The sequence below is a fragment of the Daktulosphaira vitifoliae genome, unplaced genomic scaffold, assembly GCF_025091365.1.
Source record: "Daktulosphaira vitifoliae isolate Bord-2020 unplaced genomic scaffold, ASM2509136v1 Scaffold_5, whole genome shotgun sequence".
Taxonomy (NCBI): domain Eukaryota; kingdom Metazoa; phylum Arthropoda; class Insecta; order Hemiptera; family Phylloxeridae; genus Daktulosphaira; species Daktulosphaira vitifoliae.
The window spans coordinates 33,350,378-33,371,840 of record NW_026099576.1 but is presented as its reverse complement, the minus strand read 5'-3'; the positions used below and the strand labels follow the sequence as shown (position 1 = coordinate 33,371,840).

The 21,463-nt window shown below is 26.0% G+C and overlaps 3 protein-coding genes across 8 annotated transcripts in view; 1 reads left to right on the top strand and 2 right to left on the bottom strand.

Moving 5' to 3' along the window:
- The window catches only part of LOC126907902 (meiosis-specific nuclear structural protein 1-like), an 18,481-nt gene extending 12,580 nt beyond the window's left edge, over positions 1-5,901 (bottom strand). For all 3 annotated transcript variants that reach the window (XM_050689563.1, XM_050689562.1, XM_050689564.1), the window contains exons 1-4: positions 5,633-5,901; positions 4,277-4,471; positions 4,022-4,206; positions 3,843-3,963 (exon numbers count right to left, since the gene is read on the bottom strand). In XM_050689563.1, the coding sequence (XP_050545520.1) occupies positions 3,843-3,963; positions 4,022-4,206; positions 4,277-4,471; positions 5,633-5,833 (702 nt within the window). In that variant the 5' untranslated portion in view covers positions 5,834-5,901. The remainder of the gene's footprint in view (positions 1-3,842; positions 3,964-4,021; positions 4,207-4,276; positions 4,472-5,632) is intronic.
- Positions 5,902-6,702: 801 nt separating this feature from the next.
- On the bottom strand, positions 6,703-10,211 carry LOC126907904 (spermidine synthase-like). Of its 3 annotated transcripts, XM_050689567.1 has the most exons (6): positions 9,877-10,211; positions 9,573-9,755; positions 7,677-7,816; positions 7,449-7,613; positions 7,127-7,362; positions 6,703-6,908 (listed from the first exon to the last, which is right to left on the bottom strand). In XM_050689567.1, exons 2-6 carry the CDS (start codon positions 9,698-9,700, stop codon positions 6,762-6,764), a joined length of 816 nt encoding a protein of 271 aa, XP_050545524.1. In that variant the 5' UTR covers positions 9,701-9,755; positions 9,877-10,211; the 3' UTR covers positions 6,703-6,761. The 3 variants fall into 3 exon arrangements, with proteins under 3 accessions (XP_050545524.1, XP_050545522.1, XP_050545523.1); XM_050689565.1 differs by having other exon boundaries at positions 7,449-7,816; positions 9,877-10,210; XM_050689566.1 differs by having other exon boundaries at positions 7,449-7,816; positions 9,992-10,210.
- Positions 10,212-14,399: 4,188 nt separating this feature from the next.
- LOC126907899 (DNA mismatch repair protein Mlh1) lies at positions 14,400-20,349 on the top strand. Of its 2 annotated transcripts, XM_050689554.1 has the most exons (13): positions 14,400-14,699; positions 14,781-14,844; positions 15,700-15,899; positions 15,960-16,116; positions 17,420-17,559; positions 17,638-17,771; positions 17,831-18,057; positions 18,119-18,354; positions 18,413-18,586; positions 19,414-19,477; positions 19,536-19,737; positions 19,810-19,979; positions 20,058-20,349. In XM_050689554.1, exons 1-13 carry the CDS (start codon positions 14,578-14,580, stop codon positions 20,214-20,216), a joined length of 2,049 nt encoding a protein of 682 aa, XP_050545511.1. In that variant the 5' UTR covers positions 14,400-14,577; the 3' UTR covers positions 20,217-20,349. The 2 variants fall into 2 exon arrangements, with proteins under 2 accessions (XP_050545511.1, XP_050545512.1); XM_050689555.1 differs by lacking the exons at positions 14,400-14,699; positions 14,781-14,844 and having other exon boundaries at positions 15,761-15,885.
- The last annotated feature ends 1,114 nt before the right edge of the window (positions 20,350-21,463 follow it).

Sequence of the window (21,463 nt, the reverse complement as noted above, 5' to 3'; positions counted from 1 at the left end):
GCAATTTTAAGTAAAAAAAATTGAAAAAATATCGAAAATTAGCGATTTTTAAATTTGTAATTTTTTGGGGGATTTCCCCCGTTTACGGGGAACGAGGGAATTTTTTTCAATTTTTGAGGGTAATGTCTTCGACTAGATACGATTTGTGATCTTTTGACATATTGTTCATCAAAATCGGTCCAGCGAGAGCTGAGATTGAGCGTTCACAGACACAAAAAAAAAAATAAAAAAAATTAAAAAACACATCATAGTAAAATTAATACCTTCTCAGCTTCGCATCGAAGCTAAAAAAATTATGGAGTGAAAAAATTAATTTGTATATCTATGACTTATTAATATTTTTGCAATTTTATGGCTTCTTAAAGTCTTTCTATGTCTTTTAGATTTTGTTATATTTCTACGACTTCTCAATGTTTAACATTTCTATGGCTTCTTAGTATTATTGCATTTCTATATTATTAAAATTTTTGCAATTCTATGGGTTCTTTATGTTTTTACATTTCTAAGGCTTAAAACTTTCGAGCTGAAGTAAATATTTCATGAAGCTTTCTTTTTTTTTTTTAACTTTTACAGTTTTGGACTATAATAATATATTTATTATTTTCTTTTAATAATAAAAAAAAATAAAATAAAATTGGCTATTTTTTAGCTTATTTTTACAAAAAAAAAATTGCTTGTTATTATCAAATTTAGGGTATGTACTTATTAAGTTACAGACATTTTGATATCTTAAAAGAGTCATAGTTACTCCTCGCTGTCCGGGGGCTCGGATTGGCCCCCCAGCCACCGGAGGAAAAGATGCGGGGAGTCTTGGATTCACTAACCATATCCGGAATCTGCACTGTAGGCTGGTGTTGTCGCAGGTGATGCTACAACTCTTACCCATCCAGTTTAGCAGAAACCTTTCCTAGAGTGGGTTCGCAGAGGCCCACCACCAAAACTGATCTCTAGCCGTAATTTAGAGTGCACGGCAGAGCACCACTGCGGACTCCTATTGAGAGAACCGCAGCTGGGATCAGAATGCGACCCTCTGCCCAGATTTAAGGGTCATACGCGCATGACGGAATAACACATCCCCACGTGTCCCACAAGCATTGAAACCAAGCCCAACCGTGTCCAACACCATGAACCTGGCACGCTTAACCGACAGCGTGGGCCTCCAAGTTCCCCGGTTTACCAGTGTTGCCGAAGCAGCCTTGGACTGGTAGTGGCCGCAAACGCTTCTCTGTTAAGCCTGACAAATAGAATCCACTGGATCCTAGATGGTAGGACTGCTGAAAACCCCAACCTGTTCAACCAGAATCCTGAAATAAGGATATGAAACCTCAGCTTTAGGGGCAAACTCCAACAGATTGCAAGTTTACCCGCGAAACATTTTAATACAATGAGTAGAAATGTAAAACTACTGGGTTTATCTCGTACTGATGTATATTTTTAACCTACTTCCCGACCGCAATATTTACTTAAACCATATATTAAATGCTGTATCTCAATAAGTAGTTATTTTTAAGTTGATAACTACCCATCAAAATTTTTGTTAGGAAAGAGGTAAAAAATTGTTTTTTTTTTTTTCAAATTTCAAAAAAAATTATATATATTATTTTGTTTATATTTAAAAAATAAAACTGTAAAAATTTTAAAAATAAAGTAATGCGAAGTATTTTCTGGATAAAGTGTTATTAAAGATGTTAAAACCTCGTGGGACTCGATTACTTATTAATAAATTATATTAACATAATTAATATTTTAGCACGGTCACTCGTGAGTCATATAGACTTAAATGGTGACATAGTTTATAACAATAGTTTAAGAATCTTTAACAGAACCAGTTTTTGGTGAGGTACGTTACTTTAAAGGGTTCTTAAAAACAAATTATTTGAGGTTCCGTTTAGGTTCTCGGTTCTTTATTTTTTTTTGTCAAAGACGATTTTGAATTTTGAAAGGTTCTCATTTATAAAGTTCTTACTCCTATTGTAAATTTTGGAACAAATTCCTTCTCAACATTGTTAATTTCATTACCAATTCCTATATTAATGAGCATTATAATTTTATTACTTTTTAATAATAACTTACTTAATTGTGGGTATTTTATTTATTGATAATTTATAAATAAATAGGAATACTCGATTGCTTTAATTTATTAAGATATAAAAATAAATCATTCCTAAATAGTTTGATTAATGAATCAGAGTAAACTGAAGTAAGGTTTCAATATTAAAATAAACAATTTAATATAATAGTTATGAATATTTGATAATAATCAACTAATTTAATAAAATCATATAAATTAAATTTTTTAATATCAGTGAGCTTGGCCTAAATTGGCGCATAGAGTCTCGGGATCGACCTTCAGGGTGCCAACGAAATTTTTCTTGTGATTTACTCATTGGTAGTGTCTAGTCTTTGGCATAAACCAGCCATAATACCCGTCCCATCCTTTATTGGCCAGGTCATGTACAAGCCTTTGACTCTGTAAGAATATTTATTACTATGTTCTTACCACTTATATTACACACGTTTTATTTCCTTTTACTTAATTCGTAATACATATTAATTAGCACAGAAGGAGATACTGATGTGACAATTCTACTCGTCTGTAGCCCGGAGCTACTGACGTTGAACTAACAAAGGGCAGTTGTGTTTGAGTGGCCGTTATAGACATAGTTTTCAATACTATTACTTTCGTCTTATTTATAACTTCACTTTTTTTATTCAACGGCCCGTCTATCGCCCATTGTCATCATGGCCAACCAACTCCGTCTCACTTGGATATACCTACTAACCAACTGTACTAGGATTCAGGTCAGGCATATTGTACATTACATATAACTTATATTTACTGAACATCTAGAATATAAATTTTCTTTGTCGTTGACATAAAACAATAGTTTAATTTTATTTAATAATCTATCCCCTGTAACTAAGGTACACGATTGCGCGTGTTTCCTTCAGGTAATTAAAACTCATTTAAGGAGATAGGGACGATATTTCGGCAGACGTCGGATAGCTTCCAATTCTTGGTTTGACCAAGATCCTCAAGTATTAAACTAGTCCCCAACAACTCCTTAAACACACGAATCCTCTATAATATGTTAATTTCGGGAAATAGATGGATATAAAACTGAAAACAAATTTTTTAATGAGCCTTTACATATTTGATCTTATCAGATATTAAATATAGTTAAAAAAAACACGCTTTTAAAGCACATTGAACTAAAAAGTTAAAAATAATTTTTAAAATAAGCTTAAAACAATAATGAACAAAAAATACTGGTATTATTGTGATAAAAGCGTCGGGCGCTCAATATACGAAAAATATGGCACAAAGCACCCACGCGTGTACGGGTACGAAAACCAAAAATATAAAATTATACAGAATTAGTGTTGCCGGCGTGTGATGAGCAGGTTGGGGTGAATGCGTTACGACGTCTAGTCTCAAGGTCATAGACGACGGGATACGCGAGAATAATAAAACGTGTCGTATGAAAAGTTACATTCTACAACTCACAACAAACAAACATACATGTGAACCTAATATAACCTAACATGTTATATAAAAGTTTTAATCAGTGGTCTTCTGAACAGTAAATAGCAATACCCAATTTTCAATTTTGACAATAAACACTACGAATTCTCACTAATACGCTTTTATACATTCATATATCTTTAAATAAAACAAAACTTAATCACCGCCCTCCATTTTGTATATTTTACAAAGAAATTGTTTTTATCAATAACCCATACTACTATTTTTCAAATATAGAATCATAAAGATCGTAAATATTTTTGATTTGGAACTCGCAAGTTTCTAATAGAGCGAATATTATATAAAATAGCGATACCTTTAACATAGTACTGTTTTCATTCTCCTTAATTTCTTCAGTAAGTTTTTGTAATTCCAATTTATTTGAATTATATAGCGCCATTTTTTCTATTTGTTTATTTTCTTCTCGAAGCTTCATCCTAAAATTTATTATTAAATACCATTAATTATAATCCATTTACTTGAATATATTTTTACTCTTTTAATAATTCTTCATTCTTCATCATTTTATTTTTAAATATTTGGTACTTTAATTTTTTCATATCTGCATTATATTTTTTTAGTTCCCTGGATCTCTCATCTGCTGCAGATAAATTTTCTTTCAATTTTTTTAGTCTTTCTAATTCGTTAAATGTAAGTTGAATATTTCTTTCTTTGAATACCTAAATAATAAAATAATGTTAATATAAATCCCTAACATAACATAAATCACTGTAAAATCTGTAAATTTACTTCAGACTGCTGTAATGCTCTATTGAACGTTTTCGTCCAATCTTTTTCTTCAAACTTAAGTTTGCGTGTTTTTTCTATTACTTCATTCCTAATTCTATGAGCTTCTATTTTCATTTGCTCATCTATTTGACGTTGCTCAACCTCCAAATTTTCTTTGGCCTTATGTTTCTGTTCTAAAACTCTCTTAGTTTCATTCTAAAACGTTTAAAAGATAGTAAAACTTTATTATTCCATCTCTATATTTTATACATATATACAGAATATTTCTTTTAACGCTAGCCATTCGATTTCTCTTAAAAAAATAAGTTTTTTGCTTATCTTTATAATTTTGTGTAGTTACAAATGTACTCCATTAATCTGTCATAAAATAATGTTATGGTACATTTTTTATATTTTATAGGGGTGTCAACTTTATTTTCTTTAATTGCAACTAAATATTTGGCTAACATAAAAAATAGAAAATTTTTGGTCAAAAACAACTTTTGGATTAGTACTCCAAAAAAATAACATTTTTATACCTGGACAGAAGGACAGTTTCGGTTAAGGAATTTCTAATTACAAATATTGTTATACTTATGCTTCACCTCCACTCTAAATATCATATTTTTAAACATTTATTCATACAAGGAGTATTATTTTGTTCTTAAAATTCAAAATATAGTGGAACCAAAAAATATAGGCAATTATAGTTTTTATGAATTAAATGGAAATTTAACACATAATGATTAAAAATAACACATTTTCAAAAATTAATTATAATAGAAAATTGAAAATAAATATTTTTTTATTTGCAAATTTACTATAATTATCTATATACCTTATACTGTTGTAGACATTTTATTACTTATTAATTTATTTAAAATACTGGAAAAACTCCAAAAAACTAGTTTTAGCCTATATTTTTAGAACCACTGTAGCTGTTTTTAAAGCTTTTTCTACAAACATTTTAATGGATCAATAACAATTACCAGAAAATTTATTATACTTATCACACCTTTTCTACATATTAATATACTTATAAATCAAGAGTAAATGTCTTAAAATTTTTATCGACCAATCAAAATTTTTAGTAAAGAAAAGCTTTGAAAACTTTTAAAATAAAATAAATAATAAAAAATATGCTTTAAACATAGTCTAAAAGATCAATAATTAAAAAAATAATAACAATTTAATTAAATTATATTTGTATCCCAAGTTATAAGCGTTTTCTGAGACACTATAAAATAATAATAATAAAAACAAAAATCAATAATTAGTTGATTAGGTTTAAGTCTTATTTTCATAATTTGCTCAGGGCCGAACAAATTATAATACTAACGGCGCTCACGATCATACATTAAAATATTAGTATCTAACCAATACGGTGTTGTTCCAAGAACCTATTAAATTTTTTGTTAATTTTTGTCGATTTTCCTTTAATTGAGAACTGTTTTCTGCCGCATCCTGTTCATGAGCATTTTTTCTCACAATATTGGTCAGTCTCTTCCATTCCTTACTAGACACTACTAATACACGGTTTTTATAACATTTTCGATTTCCTATGTAAACTAGTTCCATGATTTAGCTATAATTTTAAATCTCTACAATTTTCATTTTACAAAAATTGTCAAAATACTAACGTTCAGATTAAAAATAACTTTGTTGCCCTTGGCAACAAATAGCACCATAGATACAAAGTATCTTCAAGTTATTATAAATATTTTAAAATCAATAACTGTTTAAATATTTTATACAAAATGTTTAAAAAAAAAAATTGAATGTTTCAAATTATATACCAAATTCTATAAAACAATCATTTTTATTAATTAAATTTGAACTATAATCAAGAAACCTATTACATTTTATCTTAATGATTTATATATTTAAATTCATCTTAACTAAGAAACTTGATTATTGTTCTAGAAAATATGAGAATATTGTAAATCCTATACTTATAGTAGAACAACAGGTCTAATAAAGAATAAATGGTTTAATCTTTATAGGGGAATGATGACCACTAAAATTACATTGACCAACTCATTTATAATACCAGACTAATTTATAAGTTTAATTTTGAATATTTTGAATGATAACAAATTTAAACAGTGAGGTAAATACAATAAATTTGAGTATTTTTTTTTAATTCATCATGTAAAGTGCTATTTATGTTCATTCCTTAAAATACAAAATAAAACATATTTTTTATATTTTATTGTAGCAGCTTTAACTTTCGACGTTGTTAGTTATCAACATTACAGTATTTTTACAAATAATTTACAAAATATTACTTTAATTAATTTGATAAAAATATACTAATATTTTATTTGTACTCCTGTATTTAAGGCTGCTACTTGATTACTTGGTATTTTTAAATTCAGTCATTAAAATTTAATGTAATTATATAGAAATACTAGGTTGAGGTGGATCACTTCATATGAAAATAAATCTTTTAAATTTAACAGTCAACTAGTTACTTTATTAATAAAAAACTTATAATTAAAAAAAGCTAGCATGTTAGGTAAGGCATAGAAATTTGAGTAAATCTAGGAATACAAAATGAAGCTGAATGTAACTCTGGAGTGTAATGTTTCAATTTATGTTGATCCATTTCATCTGTGGTGAACTTGTGAATAGGTGTTCTAAAATTTACTTCCTAAAATAACAAAAACAATTCTCAACAAGTATATTTATATAAAAAGATTTATAATAATAAATAATAGTTCTTTTAATGAGCAGTTTCTTCATTCAAGCCAACTGTCTTCAAATAAATTATAAAGAATAATTATGTTTATTATAAAAAATACAAAAATATTAACAGATATTATATTAATAAATGAAAAATAAGTAACACTATAATAAAAAAAAACTTACCTCATTATTAGTAGCCAACAAAAAACTAATATTGCCAGTAGGATATGATGGGATTGATATGGTAGCTAATGCAATTTTTGTAAATACACCTGAACAATCTTTGGATAGTCTCATCATAGTACTTTGATCTTCTTTAATCCATATGGAACCTACTTGTGAGCATATAATTCCTCCAGGTTTAAGTGATTGTTTCATTGATTCAATGTAACTTTTTTGAAATAATGACGCATTAGGACCTAAAAGTGGTTTAAAAATAATGATCAATGCATAATTAAAAATTATGATTCAAAAACTATTATATCTGTTATGAATTAACACTTACCAACTGGATCAGATGAATCTGTTATAATAACATCAAATTTTTGCAAATTTTTCTTCATAAATTCAAAACCATCTTCAATATGAAGTGTGACTTTTTTATTTTCAAACCCACATGCCATAAATGGCATATATTTTTCTGTTAATTTCACCACTCGTTCATCAATTTCTACAACATCAATACTAGTTACACTTGGATGTTTAGCAGCTTCTCTAGCTACACCTCCATCACCTCCGCCAACCACCAAAATTTTTTTTGGATTTGGATGACTGCATAATGGTAAAAAAGATATCATCTCTTGATATGAATATTCATCAAACTCTGTGCATTGGATTATATTGTCCAAAATTAAAGCTTTACCAAATGATTTTCTGTATAAAAAAATATTTTTGTATTAATATATATATATAAATGTATATATATATATTAAACTAAAAAATAACTAGATATAGTACTCTATATTCTAACAATTAAATTAGTAAAATTGTGCTTACATAAATTAAGGGTAACTTCTAATGCATTGCATTAAAATTTATAGTTCTGTATAATTAATATATACATATATATATATATATATATATATATGTATATATGTATAATATAATCTTATTATGTTAAATTTTATAAAAAAAAAATATTAGGCTCCTCATATATAATTTCTGAAGAATGCAATAAATATTATACAAGTATTAATTAATTTTAAAAATTTAGGGAGAAATTTTATGAAAGACTCACATGTTATAGAGAAAATTCAAATTGCTGATATTTTATAATCTTAATGTATGGAATATACTGGATCTGCTATGAATTTGAAAAATATACAAAGCTAGTCTGACACCTGGAATTAGCTCACATCAAATTATAGGTCAGGTGTGATAAATAATTTTCTATAATACTTTTTAATGAGCACAAATTAAAATGCATAATTTTAATATACATAATAAAAAAATAGAGGAAGCCTAAATTAAAAAAAGGTTATTACTGTTATATCTTTATTTTAATGATGTATTTTACAGTTCAATCAACCAAGTTTTATTTTTAGTGTGCAAATGTAAATGTACACCAATAATAACCACGTGCAACAAAATTAGTATAACATTTTTTATTAAAAATATATCATTTATTAAAGTGAATAAAAAAGTTTATAAAGAAGAATTATAAAATATGCCAATTTAACATAGTCTTCTTTCTTTTTTTGCTTGCCTTAATCCCAAATACTCGGGGTCAGCCAATTTACTTTAATATAAAGTCTTAATGTTAGAGTTGAGTTTTTATAATTGATCAATTATAAAAATTATCATAAGTATGCTTTATTTTATAATAGGCAAACTGTTAATTATATATAATTAATGGTTTTAAAACTTAAATCAAATTATATAATAAATAAATTTACAATTATATATTTCAAAATATAATATTATAATATAAAATTATGGTTAAAAAGACTTAAAATGGTAAGCAAATGAAAAGAATGCTATTAATCCTATACCATTTTAATAACTCCTGTTCAAATAAATTTTAAAGGGAATAGATGCTAGTTAATCATTATTTAAGTTAATTCCTTTATGCTCTATTACTTAAAATTCTGTAACCAATTGTTACAACAATTCATCTATTTAATAAAAAACTTCAAAACTTAAAATAATATAGAATTCACTATATAGGGTATTCCTCCACGTTGACCAATTTTAAATCTGATAAAAATTTATGTTCATTTTTTTTTTTTAAATAATTTTTACAGTTTTGTACTTTGATAAAAATATACTTTTTATTATTAAATTTTGGCTCTAAAAAAGTTAATTTTAATTTCATTTTTTATTACATACATTATATGTAATAACATACAATATGATATGAGGAGAGAAGAATCGGAAGCTGTAAGATCAGTTATGAAAATGAATGTTGAATGAAGAAAAGATAGAGGAAGACCACAAACACTTCTTAAATGTGTTATACATGCATTGTACTTAAGCAGTCAAATTCTTTATTTTTATTGTAGTAGTAGTACTGTATATAACATAGTTATGAACAAAAAAAAAAATTATTAAATGATATTTATTATATGTCTAGTAATATAAGAATATGCTTAAAGTCCATCCAATATTAATTATAATATTAAGTATTTACGTTTGCAATATCATAATGTCTTGATAAGGAGATTTTTCTTGATGAATTATTTTTTCCACTTGCAAAGAAAGTCCTGCACCACACCAAGTATCAGATTCGGTAAACCATCCCTGTTGTAAACTATTCATTATGACTTGAATAAGTATTTCTTAATAAAAAGAAATCAGTATTTGAATGTTATAGCTAAAAAGCAATAATCCATGTTTTAATTTTATAAAACATAAAACTAAAATTACTAATTTTTAACACTGCATATTAAACAAAAAAGAAGAATCAATATATAATAAGATTAATAAAAACCTACCTATTTCATAAATTAATTATAAAGTGATCTAGTTAACACATACAATATTTTGTGCTACTATAAGTTTTCAACGCCTAAATAAGTTCTAAGAAGAAGTACTTAAGCTAGTATCTACCTTGAATTTAGTGTATTACTTATGATTGGTTAATTGGAATTTTTTGATAATCTGTCCCTTAAAAGTTAGTAACTATTATTCTATCGTATCACGTACGGATTATTTATATCATACACACGTCTTATATTAAATTTAATTTGAATACCGGCAGCGGAATAATTAATCACGTTATGTTTAAATACTTATTATAATAAATTATGTATCAGTGTAGATTATTTGTTATCTATATACATTCGTTGTGTATTACCAGCATTATCATCAGCATCATCTTGTGATAATAGATTGTCGTTAATATTTTTTATTTAAAAAAACTCAAGTCTCTATAAATGGTATACCTTACAAAATCAATGCTGTTACTTTTAATAGAACATTTCCATTCCAGAATAACAAGTTCACTTTCTGACAAAATTAATTCGATAAACTTTTAACAAAATGATTCCTAACACAAACTTGTAATCATGTCATAGTGTTTCAAATATTGAAAATATGCAGTCAACACGAAAAAATTGGCGGACAAAAGTTTTGAAATTTTCATATGTTTTTACCATAATTTTAACTATAAAATAATATTATTTTCAGTAAATTTTATTAGTACCTACTTGATCCAGTTGCTATCCAAATTAAATACCTTGCACCATTAATTATAATAACACTAACAATTAATCGATGTTTTTTCAAATATTGTATTTCTGAAACTATTAGTGTACTTAAAATAATATTTCGATGAAAATAAAATTCCATCAAATAAAACTTTCAATTAAAGAACTTCAATTCTATAAACATATATATGTATATTTAACCCTTTTAACTATATGATTTAGAAAATGACAATGTTTATTTGTTTAAACTTTTATATAATGTATTCTATGAACAAAGCTCCCTAGGCTCTCCTTCAAAACATGTCTAATTTAATGCTGAAGGTCCAATGAGTATGTTTAATTCTTAATTGCAGTTTTTATAAGTATATGAATTACAAGCATTTATAATAAAAAAAATATTTTATAGCTATTTTTTTTTTTAATTTTTATTTTACAGCCTATAATCCAAAAAAAAAATTATGCATGTAAAATTTTAGAAATTAATATAAATTAAAAAATAAAACAGAACAGTGGGGTCGCGGCATAGTAAAGAAGTTGCATAGTTGGTTCCAGCATAGATGTATCAGACAGTGATTGAAATTATATAATAATAAATATAGTTTAAAAAAACTAAAAAACACGCTTTTAAAGAACATCGAACTAAAAAGTTAAAAATAATTTTTAAAATAAGCGTAAAACAATAATGAACGAAAAGTACTAGTATTATTGTGATAAAAGCGTCGGGCGCTCAATATACGAAAAATATAGCACAAAGCACCCACGCTTTTATCACAATAATACTAGTACTTTTCGTTCATTATTGTTTTACGCTTATTTTAAAAATTATTTTTAACTTTTTAGTTCGATGTTCTTTAAAAGCGTGTTTTTTAGTTTTTTTAAACTATATTTATTTTTCACTTTTTAGTTACATGTTATGATAGTAGTTACTATCAATATCATGGTTGTAACGGGTAAAGGGGAATCAGGGTTCGATTCCGGAGAGGGAGTCTGAGAAACGGCTACCACATCCAAGGAAAGCAGCAGGCGCGCAACGTGGAGGTAGTGACGTAAAATGACGATACGGGAATCATCCTTTGTAATCGGAATAAATACCCTATATATCTCTTAATGAGAATAAAGCGTATTAATATATAAGTTTTAATAGTAATTAAAATATATATATATATACATGTAAAGCGACTTAAGTACGTAAACGTATCATGCACGAGGTATAGCTGTGTTTTGTTGGCGGGCGGGGCGCGAGGCATATATGGCGGCAGCGGCGTCGGCTGTAGGGATATATAAATGAATATTAACATATACGTATATATAAATAATAATATATATATGTATATATATATTAATATTAGCGGCGATGGTAAGAATATATAATCTTCGCATAATATCGTGGCACTTTCGTTGGCGTCGACGACGCGATGTCCGGCGTGATCCTCGGGCGTCAAAAGGTTAGCAGCGTTGATGGCGACGGTGCGCGAGTGGAGATCGGTTTATTGACGTTGCCACTTTGACAACAGGAAGAATACTACGCTATCATTAGCGGCGGTACGTCGTCGGCCGTGCGGCACTTGCTGGACTTTGCACCGCGGCGTTTACTCAAAATTATACAGAAAAAAATAGTGTTATCGCCGACTGGTGAGCGGGGTGGGGTGAATGCGTTACGACGGTCTAGTCTCAAGGTCATAGACAACGGCATACGCGACATAATAACACGTGCCGCGTGGAGTTACAAACTTACAACATACAAACAACATACAACATACATGTGAAACTAATATAAGCGTGTTAAAAACGCTTCAATGCAAATCTGTAGATAGTGTTTAAATTTTTAAAAAATTAATGGATTATTTGTCTCTAAAAGCCACATAATCTATTATTTTCTTATTTATATCCTTATTACAAATTTTATGATTTATAAGAGTGTAAATAAATATTTATTATAGCAATTAAATATAGTAAGAAATTGATATTTAATAATTTTTTACAAAAATCGTATTTTAATTGTCAATTTTGATGTCCGTTTTCATCATGAAAACAAAATAAAGTCCAGAATTATTTTTTTCCATAATAAATTATATCACATAAACTTTAATTTAAGGTATAAATAAAAGTGTCAGTATCTCCGTAACACTTTCAAAGTTAATTGAAAAAGTTGTCATTTTGAATCCCCCCTGTGGTTGGTAAAGGGTCAGATTTATAAAAAAAAAAAACCAAATGAAAGGTAAAGACATCATGAATTTATAAAAAAAATTATATTGATTTGGTTATTTTTGAAAAAGTTATGGCAGTTTAAAGTAAAAAAAATTGAAATAATTAAAAAAATTAGCGATTTTTACATTTGTAATTTTTTGGAGATTTCCCCCATTTACGGGGAACGAGGGAATTTTTTCAATTTTTGAGGGTAATGTCTTCGACTAGTTACGATTTATGATCTTATGAAGAACTGTTGAAAGAAATCGCTTCAGGGAGAGCTGAGAAAAAGTGGTAACAGACACAAAAAAAAAAAAACCAATACCTTCTCAGTTTCGCATCGAAACTAAAAAGTTAAATAATTTGATAAAATTATTTTATATTATAAATAAATTCTTGGCAAAATAAAAAATTACAGAAATTTTTATCATATCGAAACTTAATACTTTTTTTTTGTGTTTTTTTGGTATCCAAACAACATTTGATATTTCTTGCTCATTATACTCAATTTTTAATAACATAGTTTATTTTAATAACATAGTTTATTTTAATAACATAGTTTATTTTAATAACATAATTTATTGATAGAATTTACCCATGATTATTATTTATATGAATAATTTAACTTTTTATTAAAAAATAAAAAATATCAAGTAAGTCATTAAATTGTCAATATAAAATTAAAGAAAAAATGCCATTTTACTCAGTTAAAAAATCTTAAATTCAAAAACTGATATCAAATTTAAATTTAGCGAACTTAAATACATAAAAAGAAATGCTCCATTACACGCCCAAATACCTCTCCAAAATAACTTAAATGTGTTATCCAACATCAATTTTCTATTTATGCGTGTATCCATAACGAAAAATTCCACTGGAACACGAACGTCGTACTTAACATGTTAACGTTAATCAATTAATAATATATTGTACATTGTATTTAACAAAATTTCGTAAATTTCTAACTTCATTTAAATCAAAAATAGATCAACATTTTTGTTGACAAGTGCATATGTTATACGATGCTTTTCGATTAACAAATTTTTTAGATACTAATAATTTTAATCATTTGGAAATATTAATAAGTAACAATATTGTGATTTGGTCTCACTTTCCATTTTAGTAAGAAAATGTATATTATTATTCAAAAAACTTTAAAAAAAGGATTTAAGTAAACATTTGGTAATTAATGCAACAAATTTCATACAGTTATAATAGAAACTACATTATTTTAAAATAATAACGTATTCTTTTATACTTTTACAGAATATATTTATTTTAAAATAATTATATATCTAATTATTATTTAAAAATGTAAAAAATATTTTTTAGTATTTCTCAATTAGTAAAAAGACAAAAAAAGAAATAGAATTTTTTTGAGAGATATAGAATTGAATACTCCTAAATAACAAATATGTAAATCAATTAATTCGGTCATTAACTTAGAAATTTAATATTTCTTTTTCAAGTCGACCAATTTGAATTTGACATCCACCACAAAAAACAATAGAGTTGACAACATAAACTGTGTTATCAAATTTGAGAAAATAGTTAGATTCTATTATCTATTCTTCGATTTTGCCTCCAAAATACTGATACATAAATTAATATAATTGATAGATTAACAATATCTTAATAATAAAATATAATTAATATTATACTGTTTGTTTAAATGTAGTTAGAATTTATAAAATCGTTTCAATTTAAACTTATATATATATGTATAAACTAATGAATCCCTTTTTTATGATTTTTAAATATTAATCTATTTGGACTTCTGTTCATTATTTTCTTATAAGTATGGAGCAAGTACAGGTAGTTCCAGTTGTTAAAAAATTGGCTGAAGATGTTGTAAATAGAATAGCTGCAGGAGAAGTTATCCAAAGGCCTGCAAATGCTCTTAAAGAACTATTAGAAAACAGGTTATAAATATTATACAAGTTATTATTTGTTAAATCATATAAATATTGAAGTGAATTTTTTTGTTGGTTTATCTATTTTAGTTTAGATGCCAAAGCAACAAATATTCAAATAACACTAAAAAATGGAGGCCTAAAGTTTTTACAGGTATTCTTTAAATAAATTTAGTAATATCATTTCTCTTAATGTAAAAAGCATATGAAAAACTAAATAAAACTCAGGCTGTCTATTACTGTATCTATAGCTACCCATTAATTTAATTAAGTTGTAATTTTTCTAATTATGTCTAAGTATTACATTTTAAATAATTTTTTTGGCCTTTATCCAAAAGCTGATCACAAAAATCATGAAAATGATGTTTAAATGGATGTTTGAACTATTGATAATATTTATAGGAAAGTGTGATTGCTATTTTCAGCTTAAAAAACTGATAATTGTTTAAAATTATGGTTGCTATTTTCTAAAAATTATGGAAGTCTGAAAAATCTGAAAAAATTTAAAATGTTGCAAAGTTAGGAATATTATAATGGTCAGTGAAATAATGAAAATGTCAGGGATTTTTATGATTTTGCTTGGAATTTTTGAAATTGATTACACCTATCATATATTTAGACAATACAAGGGAGGTGTCAGGGGTTCAAATCTTGCTGTTACAAATTTTATTATAAATAATCAAACTATACTAATAATCATGTTGGGTATACTTACAGGTTGAAACCATTAATATATACTTACGTCTTTGAGCTAAAAGGGAGATTTAGAGGTATTTTTTTGGATAGGTAAAATAAAATGTATACTTCTATACTATTCAATGACACAATATGTTTTTGCAAGTCTTTCTTGTGAAAGCTTAATATTATACCTTATAGCTATGATTGATGAGACTTTTTTTACTTAAAATTTTATATTTTTATTCATGTTTATACAAAATTCAGAAAAATTTTAATTTTTGAGTTGCATCAATAGTCTTCTTGATAGGCGATATATTATCTTTCAATTTAGATACAAGACAATGGAACTGGTATTCGAACTGAAGATTTAGGTATTGTATGTGAACGGTTTACTACTAGTAAATTACAAGAATTTGAAGATTTAAACAAAATATCTACTTATGGATTTCGTGGTGAGGCATTAGCCAGTATAAGTCATGTTGCGCATTTGTCAATAACTACAAAAACAAATGGATCAGTGTGTGCTTATAAGTATGCATAGCTCATATCTTTATCAATGATTAATATTTTTTATATTTCATTAATTTTTAGAGCATCTTATGTAGATGGACATTTAAAAGCACCACCCAAAGCTTGTGCGGGAAATGTTGGAACTATAATTACTGTTGAAGATTTATTTTACAATATAGCAACTAGAAGAAAATCAATGAAAAGTTTTAACGAAGAGTATCTAAAAGTTGTTGATGTGGTAAATATTTTTATAAAATATACTTAAAATTGTTTGATAATAAAACTTTATAAAGATAATTTGTTCTTAAGTGATAAAGATAAAATTTTACTATTGAAAATAAGTCCAAATTTTAAATGTTATGAAAAGCTATTATTATATTTTATTAGAGTTCAGATTCAATGCATTTGCAAAATGTTAAGACCACTTCCGAGACATTAAACTCTATAAAAATTTGTCATAGATATATATATTAACATCGGAACAATTTATGTTCTACGGGGTAGTAATCCTTTCAATCTACAATTCCTAATTTATATGCACTGATTAAGATTAAGATAAACAAATACAAATATCTATATATCATTGTTGTACTTGAGATAACCAAAACAAACTATAAAGTCCCAGCTTGAAGCAAATGAAAATAAATTATTATTAACATTTTTATTCTTTTGTAGTGTTAACTGATTAATGTCTAGTTTATATTATTTATTGATGTATTTCTAATAAGTGTTTTATTTGTACTAAAAATTGTATAATTGAGCTTGTATAATAAAAAAAGTTATAATTAATCAAAAATACTGTTCAATAACAACTTTTGGACCAGGTCTTTACAAGTTAATACTATATCAAAATATAGATTGGGAGTGAGTAGTGGATTATGATTATTTTTATTACCAGATATTTCTCAATTATACTCTTCCTCCTATTGAGTCATAAAATTATTCACAAAAAATATTAGGTATAATAAGTAGTTATTAACTTGTCATTTTTTTAATTAGATCATTTTCCTATGTATATAAATTGCCATGTGAAAAAAAAGTTCATACTATAGTATAAAGTATTGTATTAAATTAATTAACAGTATTTTTATCAAACAACACTCTTCTAGAGATAAGTCTTTTCCAAAAGTTAGATTCAGCACGAAACCTAAGGTACTCCTTGTATTACTAAAAGTTATGTTACCAACACTAACAAGAATAGAGTATTGGTACAAAGTTTAACTAGTTGATCAAAAGATCTACTTATAGCGAATTGTTTAGCTTTTCCCAGAAAATACAAATGAGAAATCAAAGTTTGACTTATCAGAATTCTTTACCTTTTTAAGACCATCTTTTATTTCTGGTTGTAACAAAATATTAATTTTTAAAGGAGTCTTAAAATTACTTTACGAAAACACAATGAATTATTTTAAATAAAAATAAATTCTCAAAATTACTGCTATTCTATAAGTAATTTAGTGAGTTGTGATAAACGCAATACTTTGTATTGTAACATATTATACTTAAATATAATTTACCTAATCTAATACATTTTACTGAAGGTAAGTCGGTATGCTATACACAATCCAAGTGTTGGTTTTACTTTAAAAAAACAAGGAGAAACGTTGTCAGATGTTAAAACAAATTCTAATTCGAACCATAAAGATAATATCTTAGCTATTCATGGATCAGCTGTTTGTAGGTATGGATTTTTATTTTTAAATTAATTAATTTATATATTTTGAATTTTAGTAATAATTTATTTAATATTGTTTTGTAGGGCATTATTAGAGGTTGAAGATTATTGCAGTACTCTTAAAGTAAAAATTAAAGGATTTGTGTCCAATCCTAACTACACCTCAAAAAAATTACTTTTCATATTATTTATAAATGATCGGCTGGTTGATTCTAAAGGTTATAAAATTGCATGATTTATATATTATTGATTTTTAATTTAAGTAAAACTTTTTTAGGACTGAGAAAAGCCATTGAGCAAATTTATAGTATTTATTTAGGGAAAGGATCTTATCCATTTGTATATTTAAGTTTACATTTGGATCCTATGAATGTAGATGTAAATATTCATCCAACTAAACATGAAGTACATTTTTTACATGAAGATAAAGTTATTGAAAAAGTTACTGAGGCTGTCCAAGAAAAATTATCTGGTTCAAATATATCAAGAACTTTCTATACACAAGTAATTATTAAGTTTATAAAATTTCAAATAAATTATTTATAAATTTTACAAATTTTTATAGACACGTTTACCAAATTACAATGACACTTCTGTAGCAACAATGTCTAATGAAAAATCTATAGATAAAGCTATTAAATTAGCTACTTCATCAGAAATGCCAAAAAAATTAGAAAAATCTCATATTATTTCACAAAATAAAATGGTAAGAACTGATAGTAATGAACAAAAAATTGATAAATTTTTAGATACAACAACTTCAGTTGCTTCTGAATTAAAATCTGAGAATTCTGTAACAAGGTAATGGAGTATTAAATATCTATGCATTCTATTATTTAATTTGAAATACTATTTCTAGGAGAGATATAAAATTAACTAGTGTTTTAAGTTTACGTAAAGAAATTGAAAATAACTGTTGTGAAACATTACAGAGAATATTTCATAATCATAAATATGTTGGAGTAGCTTCAGCTACTTGGTCTTTATTTCAGCATGAAACAGAATTGTACATTTGTAATTCTAATAATGTGTTGTAAGTAACAACATATACTAATATCAATAGTTTCTATGGGCAATTTATTCTGAGAAATTATTTTATATGTTTAAAAATAATAATTTTATATTATTTGATAATAAATATTAATAAAAAAAGCTATATTGAAATAAGTATTATTTAAGTTAAAATTTATGAGAAACATTTCACAAAATAATATTGCTGATATATTACTGTATGAAACTAATTAATTTTTTCTGCGTGTAATAAATCAAAAATTAAATAAATTAAATTTTTTATTTATTTTTTAATGGATCAGTGTTAGAAAATACTCAATAGCATAATATATAATGTATTATAAACATTATAGAGCTATTTTTAAAACAATTTTTTCTTAGATTTAAGTTACAGGCTAGTTATAGTTCTGGATATAATTAATTTAAAATCATAAAAAGGAACTTTTCATTTCACTTCTTCTTTTTCTTCTTCCTTGCCTTAATCCCAACTACTTGGGGTCGGCCACCCTTAACCTGAACTTCCATTTAGCATGATCTCCCACATCATCTACGCTCACATCAGCTGTTCTTATATCACATTTAATAGCATCCCTCCATCTCTTTTTTGGTCTTCCTCTACCTCTTCTTCCTTCAATATTCATTTCACTCATCAACAAAATATTGATGTAATTTTACTTATCATTATTAAAGAAATACTTATTATTTTTGAAAATTATAACCCATTATCCGACTAATTCTTAAACCAACTTCAATCAAAAAAGTTGAATAAGTTGGCTACTTTACAGTTAACCTCTGTATTCCATAGCAAATCAATGTATAATTGACATATTAAAAGTATTTTGTTTACAGTCAAGAAATGTTTTATCAAATAATGCTTTATGAGTTCGGTAATTTTGGTATTATTAAATTTTCTGTGAGTACTCAGTTACATGATAAAAAATATTTTTATTTAAATTATTATTTTTATTTAGAATCCATTATCAATTTTTGATCTTATTATGGTAGCATTTGAACTTCCTGAATCAGAATACCAAATTGAACAAGACAAACCAAAGGAAGAATTGGCTCAAGATGCAACAGATGTATTGATGTCTAGATCTTTAATGTTAAACGATTATTTTTCTATTGAAATTGATAGTGATGCAAATATATTATCAATACCATTATTATTGGGTGAATATGAAAATTTGTTTAAATATTAGATTATTATATTATTGATTTAACATTTTTTCTATTATTATTTAGAGGGCTATTTACCAGATTTAAATGGTTTACCATTATATTTATTACGTTTAGCAAGTGAAGTTGATTGGTCTAGTGAAAAAGAATGTTTTAAAACATTTAGTCATGAAACTGCTAGATTTTATGTAATGCCACCTTGGAAACAGTTATGTTCTGATATTGATGATATATCTGTTAGTATTAAATAATTATTTTGTAATAAATATACTAATTTAAAAATAGAATGTTCACACTTTTTTTATATCATAAAGGATGTTGCACCTGATAAAAATTGGACATGGGTTGTAGAACATATTTTGTTTCCTGCCTTTCGAAAATGTTTTCAACCGCCAAAGAAATTTCAAGAAGATGGAACTTTATTACAAATAGCTAGTCTAACTGAAATGTACAAAGTGTTTGAACGCTGTTAAAATTTAAAACTTATTTATTTGTTAGTCAAATAATTTATTTGAACTAATCTTATCTTATAAGCTAATATTTTTACAGGTTTAATTTTTTATGTAACATTATAATTTTACAGTATTAAATTTTTGGTGAAATTAATTGCTGTTTTTCACATTTTCTAAAAAAGTATAAAGTATTTACTCAAAATCATAGTTATCACGGTTCATTTATGACCTTTTAATGCAATTTTTTTACAAGTTTCTTTGTTATCTAATAAATTTTCTTATTTAGCGTGTGTGGTTCTCAGGTTTAGAAAATAAATAAATAAAAACGTTCTAAAGATTTGTCTTTTATCAATAATTGGATTTTAAAGTAATTCTATTAGTATATAGTAATTGATTAATTCTTAGTATTTTTTAAGTAATATTTACTCAGATATGGCTATAAGATACATGAGTAATAAAACATAATAATTATCGGTCACTAATAGCAGAGTACTAAAGTTTATTTCAATTTTTTCAATAAAAACATGATATTTTTTTTTCTCATGCATATTCTTAATTCATAATTTTAAAATTTTAATGCATACTTTTAAAAAATTTTTTTTTTCAAATATATATAATACATTTTTTAACTTTTTAAAACATATTTTTATGATTATTTATTTGTTTTAAAAATATAACAACACTAACTTATAATAAAAAATTTATTTAGATAAATTGAACCTTAAATGGAAAATAAATATAGTTTAAAAAAACACGCGTGGGTGCTTTGTGTCATATTTTTCGTATATTGAGCGCCCGACGCTTTTGTCACAATAATACTAGGATTTATTGTTCACTATTGTTTTAAGTTTATTTTAAAAATTATTTTTAACTTTTTAGTTCGATGTGTTTTAAAAGCGTGTTTTTTTTAACTATATTTATTTTTTACTTTTTAGTTACATGTTATGACAGTAGTTACTATCAATATCATGGTTGTAACGGGTAAAGGGGAATCAGGGTTCGATTCCGGAAAGGGAGTCTGAGAAACGGCTACCACATCCAAGGAAAGCAGCAGGCGCGTAAATTACCCACTCCCGGAACATGGAGGTAGTGACAAAAAATGACGATACGGGAATCATCCTTTGTAATCTGAACGAATAGACACTATATCTCTGAATGAGAATAAAGCGTGTTAATATATATTTTTAATAGTAATTAGAATATATATATATATAAAGCGACTTAAGTACGTAAACGTATCATGCACTAGGTATAGCTGTGTTTTGTGA